At 44.2% G+C, this 16,788-nt stretch overlaps 1 protein-coding gene across 6 annotated transcripts in view; it reads left to right on the top strand.

The window, feature by feature from the left end:
- The window catches only part of MNS1 (alpha-mannosidase 1), a 28,608-nt gene extending 12,769 nt beyond the window's left edge, over positions 1 to 15,839 (top strand). For all 6 annotated transcript variants that reach the window (XM_086802778.1, XM_086802780.1, XM_086802783.1 and 3 more), the window contains exons 6-14: positions 2,068 to 2,239; positions 2,329 to 2,418; positions 2,717 to 2,841; positions 3,315 to 3,380; positions 3,476 to 3,587; positions 3,724 to 3,822; positions 4,366 to 4,446; positions 4,577 to 4,747; positions 15,181 to 15,839. In XM_086802778.1, coding sequence (XP_086658904.1) covers positions 2,068 to 2,239; positions 2,329 to 2,418; positions 2,717 to 2,841; positions 3,315 to 3,380; positions 3,476 to 3,587; positions 3,724 to 3,822; positions 4,366 to 4,446; positions 4,577 to 4,747; positions 15,181 to 15,435 — 1,171 coding nt within the window. In that variant the 3' untranslated portion in view covers positions 15,436 to 15,839. The remainder of the gene's footprint in view (positions 1 to 2,067; positions 2,240 to 2,328; positions 2,419 to 2,716; positions 2,842 to 3,314; positions 3,381 to 3,475; positions 3,588 to 3,723; positions 3,823 to 4,365; positions 4,447 to 4,576; positions 4,748 to 15,180) is intronic.
- Positions 15,840 to 16,788: the final 949 nt, after the last annotated feature.

Raw genomic sequence — 16,788 nt, 5'->3', positions numbered from 1 at the left:
TGGCTATGACGAGCTCGGGAACTCGCATGGAATCTGGAATTGTTTGTGGCTTTGCATGCTCGAACAATTGAACCTCTTGGTTGACCTCGACCTACGGATCCGACACGGTTTCTAGTGCCTCTTTGGTATCCGTTTGTCCTTGGGCTTCTACTGAGGTACTCTTGTTCTCTTCCTTGGTCTTCACCACACTTGCTTCCACTGGAGTACTTTGACTCATCATGGCGAAAAGCTTCTTTATTTCTTTCCAATACTCTTCTTCACGTCTTTCGTCGCCTTTTCTTCTTTGCCTTGATTTTTCTTTATGTTGTTCCCTTCTTTGCCTTGCTTCTTCTTCACATTGTTTTCTTTGGCGATCTTGGTCTTCACATGCTTGTTGGTAAAGCTTTTCCCTTTCCTGGGAATCTGGGATTGCTGTTCGAACATTGTCCAACCAGCTTCACTTTGCCTTTTCATCAAAGTGAAAATATCCTCTATGGTTGCCATGAAGAAACTCTTGCTGTTTTTTTGCTATAATCAGTCCCAAAATCCTAAACCTACGCTTCTACATGCATCCTAGACACCCTAGAACCATGCTAGACTGAAATTTAGACTTTCTAGTACTATACTATGCTGACAATGAGCAAAAAGCTGATGCAAAAAGGTTGATTTGCTGCAAAAATGCAAACCCTAATTTTGCTTACAAACCCTAAAACGCAAACCCTAATTTGTTGATTTACATGCAAACCCTAGCATTGATGAAAATTTTTTCCTAGGAACAACCTAGACAGGCTTTGATACCAATGTAACATGACTACTATGCAGAAGCGTGCTTAATGATGATTAATGCAAAGCAATAAAGACTAACACTAATCACATGATCATGACATAGAGAAGTAGAGAGAAGGAGAAGAGAGAGACTCTTTACCTAACCTACTACTACTATATATTACTGAATGAATGAGTAATTACAATGATTGTAGACAATGAATGCTATGAATGAACTTATGCTTATTGTCCTCCACTGTGTGTTGATGGAAAATGCTGCTTTGAAGATGTACTTGGCTGATCCAAACTGTTAGACTGCATGTCCTTGGTCTTGGCTCTACAATCTCTGTCTTTGAATCATTTTGAATGACCCACGACTTGCCTTTATATGGTAAAGTGATAGCAAGTGGTAATGAGGTCGGTTTTCACTTTCATAAAATGTGTTCATATTGTGCCCATAGTATGTCCCAACCATTGGTGCATGTCCTGGGCACCTCCGGGCACCTATAGGGCCACCAAAGTGGCTCCAAACTGTCCATATACGACCTGTAACTTTGCCTTTAAGGCAGCTGTAAGGAATAATCATGTCTACATGGTACTAGATTAAGGTGTGCACATGATACCATGAACTGACAAATCATGGAAAAAAACATGATTAAAAGGAAGGTGGAAGCCGGGAAGGAGGGAAGGAGACGGGAAGGAGGAAGAAGGTGGCGGGAAGGAGGTGGGCAAGGGCTGAGCAGTAGGCAGAACGGGGGGGGGGGGGGGGGGGGGGGGGAGGTCCGTCAGCTGATGTGTGAAGGAGGGCTGAATGGCCGGGTTGAGACGGGCAAAGGCAGGGGGGAGGCACAGCTCTGTGTGCAGGAGGGACGGTAAGGCAGCTGTAAGGAATAATCATGTTTACATGGTACTAGATTAAGGTGTGCACATGATACTATGAAGTGACAAATCATGGAAAAAAACATGATTAAGGAAGGTGGAAGCCGGGAAGGAGGCGTCTGGAAGCCGGGAAGGAGACGGGAAGGAGGAAGAAGGTGGCGGGAAGGAGGTGGGCAAGGGCTGAGCAGCAGGCGGAACGGAGGGAGGGGGGGGAGAAGGTCCGGCAGCTGAGGCGCGGAGGGCTGAATGGCCGGGTTGAGGCGGGCAAAGGCAGGGGGGAGGCACAGCTCTGTGTGCAGGAGGGACGGGCGACAGTCAAACACACCAGGGGAGCTCCAGCTCCAACTGTTACACCATAGTTGTCTTATGATTGCTTACTTTACTGTTTGGATGGGTGTTTGTTTGGTCTTGCTGCTTAATTTTGCATTTTTTCTGTTGTGATAGGGTGCTTGGAGGCCTCCTTAGTGCATATGATCTTTCTGAAGACAAAATGTTTCTTGACAAAGCAAAGGACTTAGCAAATAGATTGTTACCTGCATGGAATACATCAACAGGCATACCATACACAACGATCAACTTAGCAACTGGACATGCAAGAAATCCAGGGTGGACTGGGGTATGAGTTTATCAAAAGTTGTCTTATTGTTTGAGGGTTTTGGAAAAGCAGAGTTTAAGAACTTTCTGTAAATCTTTCTTTTGGTTCAGGGATCGAGTGTGCTGGCAGATTTGGGGACTGAACAAGTGGAACTGATTGGTCTTTCACAAAGGACAGGGAACCCCACATACATGGAAAAGGTGTGCTGATTTTAAGTGTTATGTTTGGGCATTGGTCTTAGACACTCAATGGGCTTGAGGAGGCAGACTTGCATGCTAATGTTATAATGACATATCATCAACCAACAAACAACAACCCCCTCTCTCCCCCTCTCTCCCCGTTTTCTTACCCCTCAAGAGCCAGCTGATGCTTCATCCACATTTCATAAACAGTGCTTGATAGAGCATGCATTGTTTTCCTACCGGGAGAGATGTACAAAATTGAGTCATTGTGTGGGTGTATCTCTTAAGATATTTATCAGCTTTTGTGGTGTATCAGGCTGAAAACGTTATTTACAAGCTGAGGGAGGTTTTCCCATCTGATGGACTGCTACCCATGTTCATAAGCCCGGATAATGGAAAGCCCACCACTTCGAAGATTACCTTTGGTGCTATGGGTGACAGGTACAACTTAGTTTTTGTGGTTTATTTAGTGAAGTAGCTGACAGGGATGGTTTCTAAGGTGTACATGTACACACCCATGCACTCACAGACACAATGCACCCTGCACGCATGCACATTCAGGCAGGCGGGCATGCACATGCATAGTCACATGCATGTGCAAGAGAACCTGTAGAAAAGACACAGGTCGACAACATTTGATTGAGCAAAATTTTACATGAAAAGCTGGCAAAATTCAGACTATACAATTTAAATTCCAGTATTGTTACGTGCATATATGGTGGATTTCACATTTGATTTTTAAAATTTGATTGAGCAAATTTTACATGAAAAGCTGGCAAAATTCAGACTACAATTTAAATTCCAGTATTGGTACATGCATATATGGTGGATTTAATCTAGATGCCAATGCTATAACATCCAATGCTCAAAAAAAAAAAACTGTAAATAATTGCAATCTAATGGTGTTGTGGCAGTTTCTATGAATACCTTCTGAAGGTTTGGATACAAGGAAACAAGACTGAGACTGTTAAACATTACAGGTTCATACGTTTGGACTTTGGTTTGTTTGTAGCTTGGCCATAGTTCCAGGTTTAGATATGATCTAAACCATTCACTATGTCATTAATTTGTCTAGAGAGATGTGGGAGCAGTCAATGGAAGGTCTTATGTCTTTGACGAGAAGATCAAGCCCATCTAATTTCTTGTACATCGCAGAACGTACCGGCTCCAATTTTTATTTAGATAAGGTGTGTTCTATAGCAAAGTACTCTGCAAGGATCTTTTAGCAGGTGTTTCAAGTCATATGGTCTTGTTGGGTGTGAAACTCAGATGATTTTGCAATATTATTACTACGCCCTATGTTAAACTGTTGGTGTTCTGCAGATGGATGAGCTTGCTTGTTTTGCGCCAGGGATGCTTGCACTTGGGTCAATGGATGCTACTCCCGAGAAAGCATTGATGTACTTGGATGCTGCAAAAGAGGTTTATTGCCACTCTCTGAAATGTTTATTAGGGTGTTTGGTAACTCTGAAAGTGCTATAACAGAATTTCAAAGTCTAGGCAGTGTATGTTTTCTTATAGAGTCTGGTACTTTTGATTTGCACATTTAGCTCTGAATTCATGCGTTGTGAGTTTGGACTAAAAACCAGCTTTTGTCATGAAAACACGAAAGCCACGTCTGTGAGCCATTTAGGGTAGATGGGTGTTGGTAGACTCAGTATGAAGGGGGTGTGTTGCATGTGTGGGCGGTTGTGCAGGTTGAGTGCTTTGGTTTTTAAAGTTGTGAGAATGGGCTTACTGGTGCAGCTTGCGAAAACATATGAAAAGATGAAAGCCATGTCTGTGAGCCATTTAGGACAGCTGGGTCTTGGTAGATGCAGTATGAAAGGGCGGGGTGTGTGTGTGTGTGTGTGTGGGGTGAGCGTGCATGGGCATGATCGCTTTGTGCTGGTTAAGTGCTTTATATTTTTTAAATTACCATGGTTCACTGAATCTAAAGTTGTGTGAGTGGGCTTATTGGTACAGCTTGCGAAAACATGTTATCATTTTTATCAGCGTACACCAACCAAGCTTGCAGGAGAGAATTACTTATTCAGGGAGGGACAGGTCGGTGCTCCAATATTTTCAGAAGTCTCGTATTTTCTCTATATTCTGGGGTGATCATGGACTGATTTTTTATAAATTGACTGGATCACTTGCAAGCTTCACAAATATATGTCGTGTCAATATGATGTAGGATATGGTGGTGGGCACGTCGTGGAACATCTTAAGGCCAGAAACAGTGGAGTCCTTGATGTATCTGTGGCGCATAACTGGAGATAAAGTTTATCGAGATTGGGGTTGGGACATCTTTCAAGCATTTGAGAGAGAGTCACGCATCGATTCTGGATATGTGGGTCTGAGAGATGTAAGTTTTTGTCCTGTGTATATGTATGCATGCTTTGATATTGCACTGTGCATCTGTTTTGATTTCAGGCATGTGTGCATGTAGGTGTGCAAGTGCATGCATGCAAGGGATGTGAGTACGTTACGAGCTGAATCTTAATTATCCTCGTGTAAATAATGGCCTCATAACTGTAGAAGCCCATTCTATATAGCAGTAGTGTTTGACTCTGTCATGCAGAATGAATGTGCAGATGTAGTTGAGTCTGTTTTTAGTTCTTATTTCCTCACATAACCGCACACGTCTCTATATTCTTACTCTCACATGAAGGTGAGTAGTGCAAGTAGACCTCTCTCCGTGGTTTAAGACCTCTCTCCGTGGTTTAAGACCTCTCTCTATGGTTTAATGGGTCTCACCACTAAAGGTGTGAGTGAAGTGCCAATGAGGTGGTAGCTCAAGTGGTGAAGTGTTTGTCTTGGGACTGGGAGTTCTTGGGTTCAAATCCCCACTAGGTGCTCCCTCGGTGGTGTCGCCTACGGGCACCTATGGGCGCTGAAAAAACAGTAACTATGGGAGGATCTTGGGCCTAAGGCCAATGGGAAAAAAAAAAGGCTGTGAGTGAAGTTGCCTAGGGCTGATTAAAATGCGCCATCGCAGAAAGAAAGTTATGTTAAACTTCTTCTAAAGACCCAGTGGGTCTATGAGACCAAAGTGATACAATGCTATCTATGGTATGTCTCATCATGGAAAAGAAAAACAAAACAAGTACAAGTAACATAGCTTTCTGAAAGTAAAGGCAATCATCATGGGGAAGTACATGGGGTATAAGCACTAGTACAAGAGACTCGCATCATGGAGTACATGAGAATATGAAGCATGTGGGGCAGATCATCTTCCAGTAGAGGGTGCAGCTCTCTCAAGTATGTCGAGCATGGGGTTACTGAGTATGGCCAAGAGGTCCCCTTTTGTTATACAGTACGTGGGAAGGTGGTGTGATGGTGGTGGAGCATGTCTTGGATCTGGAGCTGATGGGAGGATTGTGGTTAGTGTCCCGTGGGATGGGGACCCCGGGTACGTCGAAGCACGCAAGCCCGTTCTGAAGTGACTCCTTGGGAGGAACAGGGCGGAACTGAGGTATTATGTGGTGGACCTGTGGGGTCCACTATGCCCATATCCTCTCCTTGGGCCAGGAAGAAGTTGGTGATGGTCTGCTGGTGAGGAAGGAGGGGTGGTAGTCATCACCATTTGGTCCCTTCACCAGCTTTGATCAGTGTTTTGGGGCAAGCCCAGACTCAGAACAGAACCAAGGTGAGAACGGGGATTTTCCACAGAAGGGGTTAAGCTGAAAGATTTACTGACATGGATTGGCTTGAAAGATGGCCACAAAGCATGAGTGTCACGGGATTCTAATCATTTATGTGACTTCTAAGGTTTATAAGTTTATGTGTTCAGACATCATTAAAGTTTGGCCGGACAAATCATTGTTTGGGCATGGATCACTGGACAAAAGAAGGCGCCTAGGTACAAACTTGGGCAACATGTTGAGAAAAGCATAAAAGGGGGATATTTTAAGCAGCTAGGGCCACTTTTGGCAAAAAGGGGGAAAAGCATGGGCTAAACAAAATTGGACAACTCCATAAAAAGGGAGGAAGGGCAGTTCTTTTTGGAGATGGCCACTTCAGGCCACTGGCCGACTGCGGCTGGTCCTCTCTCTTTTCTCTCTGCTAGTCAACATAAACAGCCGTACAGCAGTGTTTTCTCTCTCTCTCTCTCTCTCTCTCTTGTTTGACTGGATGCTACAGAGGTGCTGGCCGTACAGCAGCACCCCTTCTCGCAAGGCTGGCCGTACAGCAGCTAAACTGTGTCTTCTGCTCCGAGTTATTCTTGGGGATGCGCACAGGCCGAGTGCAGCTGAATATCTCTCTCTCCCTTTTATGCGCACAAGGGGGCCAGCAGCTGCTGTGCAGTTCCATGTCTGCTGGCCACCTCCAAGCTGGTCTTACAGCTGGCCGAACAGCAGCCGACACCCACATGTGTGACAGAAGCTGGTGGTTTCTCTCTCTTGCTACTGGCTGTCTTCAATCTGGTGGTTGCAGTTGAGTGGTGCTTGTCTTTTATTTGTCGCCTACAGGGCTGATTTGGGACTGTTTTGAGACAGTTTTGGGGCAGCATTTGGACTGTTTTGTCTTGGCTCTGGTCAGAGAGCTTGGCCCAAGATTTGTTTATGCTTTGTGGAAAGTTGCTCAGTATACTGCGGAAAATCTGGTGCATGACTGCACCCTCACCTTGGATGCTTTGTAAAGCTTCTACGTAATAAAGTTGTTCCTACGGTGGGCTGGCTGTTCCAGCTCAGTGTGCTGTCTATTTATTTCTCATGGCTTCCTGCTGGATACTGTCTGTTTGCATATTTGAAATGTTTGTCTTTTGCTCCGGGTCCCCCAGGTGGCTGTGGCCGACACTCTCTTAGGAGTATCTCTGTGTTTGCGAAGCTCCAGTAGGAAGAGTAATATTAACATCTTCAAAAGACCCAATGGGTCTACGATACAAAAAATAGTAGCACAAGTCCATGGAATAGTGAACCATAGAATACTAAAAAACTCAAAAGAGACTAGCTGTCTGTCTATCTCAGCATCATAATGATCCCGTGGATACATGTGAGAGTACAATGCAAGGTAAAGCTCATGTGAGTATGAGTGCAAGTAGTAGCATCGGGAGGGGAGACATCCTCCTCATCCATTCATAATATCTCACGTAGGGGAGTCTATGACTGCTGAGAGGCTCCCCATGTCCACTACTCGTGGGAGACGTCCTTGTGTTGTTGAAGAATTTCCATGTCCCTAATCTAAAGCTGCTGTATGGAAGGTTGCCGTGGACGTTGGGTGCGTTGCAGTTGGTGGGCTCTGTCCAGGGTGATTCTAGGAGGCCACGATGGGCCGTGTATCGATTCGGTATTATTTCTGGTCCTAGGGAGGTCCTCGCCCCAAATGCCTCTCGAGGTCGTCATTTGGTGCTGCCCTCTGGCATCTGGAAGAAACTTGTGATGGACAACTGTGAGGTGTCCTGAGGCTCTGGGCTTTGCTGTCTCTGGGGAGAGAGTCTATGCGTATGGAGCTCCATCAGGGAAAGTCCCAAGGGAAGTTCATGGAGAGAGGACCGAATTCCTCTATGAATAGGCAATGAAACCTCCCCTGCATCTCATAGTACATGGGCATGCTTCTCTGTCTGAACCTTGCTAGAGGAAAGTATACAGATCCTGCCCTTCCTGTCAATACCATCCGCGTTCCTTGTCTGCACTTTAAGGCGATGACATGAGACTCAAATCTACCCAACATTGATCCGTGCATGATTGGATGTGTCTGTGTAGGTATCGCAGCCTCTCGATGAACCCATTCGCTATGGTCCGCAAGAGGAAGTCTCGGTAGAACTGCATCTTTGGGTGTATCTTGTGGGGCGCTAACCTTTTAGTGTGAGTATGTAGGTCGAGGAGATCAGAATGGAAAATCTTGTTAACATCGTGATGAGTGAGGTGGAGGGAGGGGGCATCTAGACTATTAAGGCATTCATATGAAGCTCCTATGTGAGAAACGAGGGGGTAACTCTAGCATACCATGCCCTCCCTCTGCCAACTGTAGAAAGAGAGAGAGAGATTAAACATCTTCAAAAGCCATAAAGGTCTATGAGACAAAAACTTACAAAATCTGGTAACAGGTGAAATGAAATGGATAAAAGAAAACTTTTCTACCTCAAGCCTGCTACATATACATCATGTCAGTGTTGGTGTGCCATTATTATCCACATCCACATCCATAAGGTAGGATACATACAATGCTAGGGCAGGATGGTTCCAATTTTGTTGAAGTAAATTTCGGATCTGGAGCTGTTGCATAGAAGGGCCTCTCCTTTGTGGCATTGTGTCTGTTGGATTTGGCAAGTCCTCTTAATAGTAACTCTCTGTGGGCGTTTTCTCATGATAAGGCACTGGCGGGTGTGCTTGGTCTGTGGTGTCTGGGTAAAGCACACTGGGAGGATTCTCTGTGATGTGTCTCCCCTTGGTCTCCATGCTCGGTATAGCCTATCTTGGTGGTGACGCATCTCCCAAGAGAAATAGGCCTAGACATCGCTGGTCCTCATAGTCCATGATCCTGGAGTGTGGGTCCCCCCTCCTGAATAGGTAGTGGTATCTGTATCCTCTCCAAGCTTTCCTAGTCTTTCTGCCCTAAGTCTGGTCCCCAAAAGGCTATCCCATAAGACACTGCATGAGTGACCAAGTATCAAAAAGCCATAGTTTTGTGCTGGGTTCTTGGAAATGTGCCTGGAAACACTCTTTCTCCAACCAAGCCAAGGCTGCACACCCTTGTGTCATACATGTCTGTGCTGCTAGCCTCATGGTAAAGATCGGTCCCGAGAAGGTAATACCTAAGTATAGGTAGGATGAGACTATCTCCACCAGTGGTGCTCCTAATCTGCTCTGTCATACCTCCAGGTGCCCAAACTCTCTCCGTCACGGACTCATATAATCTGAGACACCCCATATCAATCATATCTGCTGGGACAGAAAGCTCCTGGAGTCTTTTGAATAGACGAGCCTGTGGGACACTGTTGAATGCTTTGTGGATGTCCATGATGGTTGGGTCCCAATCAAAATCATATGGCTGAGATTGGAAGCTCTGTGTCCGTGCATTGAAGTCTCCCACCTCCCTACGTGGAAAAATCTGTAATGTCACTGTAAAGTGGCTTGTATGGGGAAGAGTCCTGCGAGGAGAAATCTCGATGTTTTTGGTGGGAAGTAGCAGACAACAAGGTATAAGCTCCGCCTTTTCAAAAATCTGAGCTTGACCCACATGAATATCCCTTTTCACTACTATGACCATGTGGCTGAGATGGTCTCTAAACAGCACTGCCACTCCCCCTGTTCCTCGAACCCCTCTATCAGTTCTGGTTTCAGCTCTATATGCAGATGTCAGACTCCCAGGTGTATCCATTGACCACCGGCAGACCTCCCTCCAAACTCTGACGAATCTCAGTGTAGGAGACCAGTTGTGTCCCACTGTCTCCATAAAACTGCCGGGATCAAACCACAGTGTCCCGTTGCAAAGACCCAAAGGGTCTATGAGACCAAAATGAGTTACAATAGTTCCATGAGGTAATTGGATCATGGAAAAAGAAACAAGTAGAAGGTTTAATGAGACCAAAATGAGGTACAATAGTTCCACGAGGTAACTGGATCATGGAAAAAGATAAGGAAAAGAAACAAGTAGATACATACAAAATAGTGATCATGTGAAGTGACAAGATAACCATCTGAAGAGACAAGGATCGTGTGTTTGTGTGTGTGAGAGCGAAAGAAAAATATATTAATGTCTTCATGTTAGAATAAATGGGTCTTGTGTGATTTAGGGGAGGCAAGTGTTCTCCCAAAGGTGTTGATTGAGAGGAGGCAAGGGCTCTCCTGAAATGTGATGATATTGTATGGTTCTATTGCAAAGGTTCTTTTGGATGGCCATTTGTAATAAAGGGTAGATGAAGAGTCAAAAAGGTGTATGGATAGGACTGCATTTATTGTAGGTCATCACATGGATGAGATGGATGATGTGGATGTGCAATTTGGGCCACAAGGGTGTGGACATAGGCATATAATGGGTTGGGGCACTTTTTCCCTCTTTAGGAGGTTTTTTCCCCCGAGCATATGTACGCACTCTTATGAGTGTGTCAATGATTGTGTAAGTGACCTTATCATGTCACTTCACTTGTACTTCACTCATTCTTATCAATCTACTTAGTGTGTTGTGCTTCTATCTCTCTTTCCTTTCTTGTACTACATTGATCTCCACCACTCCAACAGTTGGTATCAAAACAGGTTCTCTTGGCTCTCACTCCCTTGTCATCTTCTCCATAGTTTCTCTTTTGATTGTCTCAGATTGAGCTATCCTCTTAGGTGGAGAAGGTATACCTTTTAGTGTTTTGTTAACTACGTTAATAGAATTTTTGGAGCATTTCGGGGCTTGTTCGTATACTGTAAGGTTTTCTGCAGGCATCCAAGGGAGTGTTAGTTCGAACAACTTCTGTTCGATTTTGGGTTTTCTACACAATAGGAGCAGCATTTGGTGTGCAAAAAGGGTTGTCGTCATCTTTGACGTCGTATCTTCGAGTTCATCTTCAACAACTTCAACAACATCATCAACATTATCATCGATTTCTGCATCCTTGCTAAGCATCATTTCCACACTGTACACATCAATTTTTCATACACTTCGCAGGTTTCCATCATCATCAATGATCTACTGACACAATCAATTTCGGTTGCATTCACTAGGCATTGACAGCACCTACAGGTAGTTGGGATATTTGCATTCTATGTCAAAGATTAGTTATTTGCATGTAGAATGGCAGGCAGTGATGTATGTGGGATGCTTTTTGCTGAGGATAAGCTTGATGGGACCAACTACCTGTTTTGGTCCTGTATGATGCGCCATGTATTGGTTGCCAAAGGGCTTTGGAATGTTGTTATTGGCATTGAGGTATGCCTTGTCTCTCCAGTCCATAACCTGTAGAGGTACACCTATCCTTGAGAAGACTCCCAATCATGAGTGATGAAACCCTTCCAATAAGGTCCGTGTGATCTTGTGGTTGGGTATGGCAGCATCAATTTGCACAATCCTTTTACTAGTGCCTCTTCGATGTTGCGTAAGCATAACTCTATGTTCCTCCATTAGGCTTTTAAGCCTCTTCTAATGCAACATTGTGGGGAAGGGTGTCTCCTAGTCAGCCCACTGAATATGCGTCGCTGTCCCAAGAGGTCCACCATACTCATCCAAGATCAAGTCATTCCACATAATGGGCTGTCTGTTAGCCTTCTAAGCTGACCGCGGAGGTATGTGAACCAAGAACCTCCTCATGCAATCCCAAGATTACTACCCCTTTGACCCAGCTTTTAAAAGGGGTGAGAAGCAAGGGCAAGTTCGATTGGTGTTTTAGAGCACTGAAGGAACTAGTCACATCATCACCTATGTTACAGATTATTGATCCTAGTAAACCTTTTGTGGTTCAAACAGATGCCAGTGATTATGCAATAGGTCCTGCCTTGTTCTAGGATGGGACACCCATATCCTTTGAAAGCAAGAACCTTTCAGGTATCCTATCTAAGAAAAGGAGCTTCTGGTTGTTATCCATGCAATGAAATATGGAGACACTATTTGTATGGGTCTCAATTTGTTGTTTTGACGGATCACCACTCATTAAAGTATATTTGTGATCAACCCGACCGGAAGGGTCGGAAGGCCAGATGGGTTGACCTCATGCAAGAGTTCGACTTTGAGATCCGTTACCATAAGGGAGCAACCAATCGGGTTGTTGATGTCCTTAGTAGGATCCCCGTGGTCAATGCTATCTCTTTTGCTGAGATAAGGATTGACTTTTTGCTCAAAGGGCATTGGCAACATGATTCCCATGGTCGAATTTGGCAATATATTGGAAAAGTATTCCGTTAGAGGTGGATTACTGTGCAAGGATGGCAAGGTTTGTGTGCCCAGTGATCTGGACGTCCAAGCTTTGATATTACATGAATGCCATGACGCACCTAGTGCGGGGAACCCAAGTCCCAAGCATACATAGAACCTTGGCCTTGGTTGGCCGGCATTTATGTTGGCTACATGAAATCCTTTGTTGTGGATTATGTGCTGAAGTGTACCTAGTGCTGGCTTAATAAAACTGAAAGGCTTAGAGCTGGAGGGTTATTGCATCCTTTGCAAATTCCTGAAAACAAGTGGCAAAGTGTCTCGATGGCTTTTGTAGTCGGATTGCCTTGGACTAGTAGGGGACATGATTCAATTTGGGTGGTTATCTCTTGACTTGAACAGAATGTGAGGTGTTAAAGATCATAACCTTGGTCTTGCAAAGGTTAATTGTGAGGTCCGTTGCTCGCATAAGGCTTGCAATGCTTTCAGGTGTTTGTTTAGCCCCTGTGCTGAATCTGAGATCAGCAATATGTTGTCTGCATAAAGCAAAATGGGAACCAGTGTATCAGATAGTGTGGAGCCCGGCCCACCAAGTCTCTCATCAATGAAGTCAGAGTGGCAACGTGAGCATGGCTATCGTGCCCATTAGGCAACACGAACAGAGAGAGGGGGCGGGGGAAGGGGGTTGCAACCCAGTCCATGGCACGAAGCATTAGCACGCAGTCCATGGTGTTGAGAGAGAGAAGGGGGGGGGGGGACAGCTCAGTTCATGATGTGGAGAGAGCGAGAGATGTTATGAACATCTATGAAAGACCCGAAGGGTCCATGAGACTACATGTGATCTGAGCGAGATGGAGGGAGGGGGGTTTTATTAGTGTGTCGGGGGGCCCATGGGACGAATAATAATAGCGTATGTGAGTATTATGGTGGGAGATGCATATGGCATCCCCTAGAACCTAAATAAAGCATAATGGAAATGAAAAATAGATGGAAATTGTGAGGTATGCAGACATGGATGGACAAGAAAGGCATGATATATCGAAGTGTGATAGGGTTGTAGAGCTGTCCCAAGAACTTGTCCAATGACAGACACATCGCATGGAGGGTTTTCTCTTCTGCTGAACTTTGAATCCCAGATGTGTTTTGTGTGTCATTGTTTGAGGGCGTCTAGCAGCAGCTAGGCATTTGGACGTAAGGATGGAAACTCTCTGTGGCTGCAATCTCTCTGTGTGCCCTGAGCTGGTGCACTTGTCTCTCCCTGCATCTGGCTCTCAGGCTTCCTCATTATCCAATGCTCTAGGAGAAGTTGCAAGGAGCATCACACTGGATCTGTTCTTCTTGCCTCTTTTGTCCCTTATATATTCGCCTGTGTGTCTCTGTATCTCATGCAGAAAGAGTGCGACACACCTTTGGTCCTCATACCCTTAGCCCTATGATTCCACAGAGGACCAAATCCATCTTTAACATGCAGTGAAAGCAATCTCAAAGTATGCTGGGCATCAAAGGATGGTTGGCTCCTTGGTCTAAAGCAAATGTATATCACATATTTGTAGCTTGATGTGGAGCCCATGTGATGACACTCAGACTGTCCATGGAGATCCTTAGTGCATGCGACATATGAATCTTTTTGTAGCATGACATCTGAATAAACCCATCTGTTGTCACTGTGAGAAATTGATCTTGGTGCAGGCTCATCTTGACGGGAGTGTGTCTAGCTGTATCCATGTTTTATGGATGTAAATCTGCCAAATGCCATCTCTGGTGATTCTAGTGTTCTTGCCTCGATAATGCATGAGGCTTCCCAAGATATTAACATAGTGACAATTCTCAGCCCTTTGTGATGCAAGATGCATGGATGAGGACAGGGCTAGGCATGGGAGTTGCCTCACGTACTCTCTATATGCAAGTAACCAACTGAATTGAGGTATCTGTGTGAGGGCGGGCTGCAAACTGTGCTAGAATGATCTGATGCAGAATAGAGGGTTTGCTGCATATGATTCATGAGAGCATCATGACATGTAGTCTCTCTATTGAACTTCAATCCCCTGATGTGAGATCAACAACCCAAAATGGTGCTCCATACATGGCTGCTGGTCTAATTAGTGAGTCAAAGAGAAGGGATCTTGTTTGGACATGTCGGAAGTTTGCTTGGAAGCATTACCTCTCCAAGCATGCTAGTGATTCACACCCGCTGATAAATCTTGTCTCTGCTGCTGGTTTCATAAGGAATAGAGAAATCAACTGCTAGATATGTGTATTCCCCCACCTGTTGCATTTCTCAATTGTGGAACTCTTTTTGCAGCCCTTGATAACTTGTATGGAAGACCATGACATTTGTCTTGGCCAAGGTTAACATGCAAGTCCTGTTCCTTACAGAAAGTGTTTAATGCATCCAACTACGATGAGTGACCTGATTGCGCCTTATCATTGAGCAGAGAGCTGAAGGTGTCCACACAATGTTGCACTGACAAAAGAGTTAACTGTAGTCAGCTGGCTGGAGACCACAGGCAGAGAAGATCAGCTGGATCCTGTTTTCACTGGAACATTGGTACAGGTGGGTGCTGCTGAATGGCTGGAGCAAAGTTCAAACCAAGGACGTCACTGACGAGGTGAGTTTGCTGCAGGATATACTGCTGGCAAGATGGGATGGGCTTGAGGCTCAGGCTGGAGCTCCTCATTGTTGGAGACAAACTTAATGATTTGATGTCCCTAACCGGAGCTGTTTTTGACAAGAAGGATAAACTCGCTGTCTCCTGCAGATGGGCATAAGATGCGGTTCTAAGTCCCACAGCTGGTTGGTGGGTTGTCTCCAGCTGACACCTAGAAGAAAGAAGAGTCTGTTCACAACACACACACTTTTTTTTATATATAGTGAAACCACTGATTTTAATTAACTTAATGTAGAACTCAGAACACACACACACACACACACACACGCGGGCGGGGGGGGAGAGAGAGAGAGAGAGAGAGGGAGAGAGGGGTCCTAATTTGTCATATTGGCAGGTGAACTCTGGTGTAAAAGACAACAAAATGCAGTCATTCTTTTTGGCAGAAACCTTGAAATACCTTTACCTTTTGTTCTCACCATCCGAACTGATTCCTCTTGATCAATGGGTTTTCAACACTGAAGCTCATCCTATTCGAGTCATAAGCAGGCTTGGAAATGGCATAGATGCTGCTGATGAGAAAGTAAATACACAGAGAGCCTTTTCAGCTCATAGAAAAGCTGCTGAATCCTGGCGTGAAAGGCAACCTTGATCGAGTGAAGACCATTCTAGAAAGGACAAGATACAACAGCAGGCTACAGGGAAGGCGAGAGGGAAGATATTTTTAGTAAAAAACGAAGGGAGAGATCTTCATAGCAAAAAAATATTGTGGTGGTCTTTGATGAAGGGCATCACTATGAGAGGGGTTCACTTTGAACCTAACCCACAAAGTGTTCTGGTTAAGGGTTCAATTTGAACCTAATCTACAAAGTGTTGTGGTTAACATGAGAATCTACAAGTCATGCATAGAGTTCCATCATTTAATTATATTATTATTATTATTATTATTATTTGGGGAGGAGTAAGTCATGGATTTTTCATGAGAGCATGAGAAATCAAGTGAACTCACATACATGGCATTAAAGAGCAAATAAAGGTTTTACTCTTTATGAGAAACTAACTTGCTATCAACATTAGCTAGCGTTTGTCTCTGCAAGGAACAAGGGTAAAGGCTGTCTATGCACATTCAAGCAGGTACTGCAAATGCAATAACATGAGTGGCCAAGAGCAATGTTAACTTAGAGAGAGCTTTAAAATAAAGGTCATTGTTTAATCCAGGGGTTATCTATAAGAAAGCATGTGTGGTGACACTGATTGGGATGCAGAAAGGAGGCTTGCCCAAATATTTGACATACAGTCATGCCACAAGTTCCCCAAGTAAACAATGGCATTACCTTAAGTTACTTTTATATACCCTTAATTAAGCGAATACTTTGAGCGAATACGGTCGAAATTCTTAAGTAGTCAAGGAAAATCAAATAGTTGCTTCTACAATGGCACTTGTTGATAATATAGTCTCATCAATAACCATTGACCCCCAATCTTGTAATGTTGCATCTCCTTGAGGCATAATAAATGAGCTTAGGAATTTTTAGTCTTTAGATTTAATGCTCCTTTGTTTTGGCACAAGACCTTCATGGTCTTTTTTTATGTATTTGATCTCGTAGATAGGCCAGACATTAATAGAATTCTCTCTCTTTGTCTCTCTCTCTCTCTCTCTCTCTCTATATATATATATATATATATATATATATATATATGTATATTGTTATAGAAGAGGATGAGCCTCACTAGTTTCAATGGTCTTATTGTTGCTACTCATTGTCCTTGTAGGATCCATGTAGTATGCGTGTCTTTTTCTTTCACCATTTTTATGTTTTATTATCTTCAGATTACACAAGGATCATATTTAACACTTTTTGGTCTGATAAATCCATTGGGAAGTTAGTAGACATTAGTACTATCTTTCTCTTTCTCTTTTTCTTCTCTCTCTCTCTCTCTCTCTCTCTCTCTCTCTCTCACTCACAGTGAGGATTAAAAATGTCTAGCTTGATACCTATTGATC

Source organism: Cibotium barometz, chromosome 9, assembly GCF_041138505.1.
Source record: "Cibotium barometz isolate CiBa-2024 chromosome 9, ASM4113850v1, whole genome shotgun sequence".
Lineage (NCBI taxonomy): Eukaryota > Viridiplantae > Streptophyta > Polypodiopsida > Cyatheales > Cibotiaceae > Cibotium > Cibotium barometz.
This window is presented reverse-complemented; position numbering and strand designations above follow the sequence as displayed.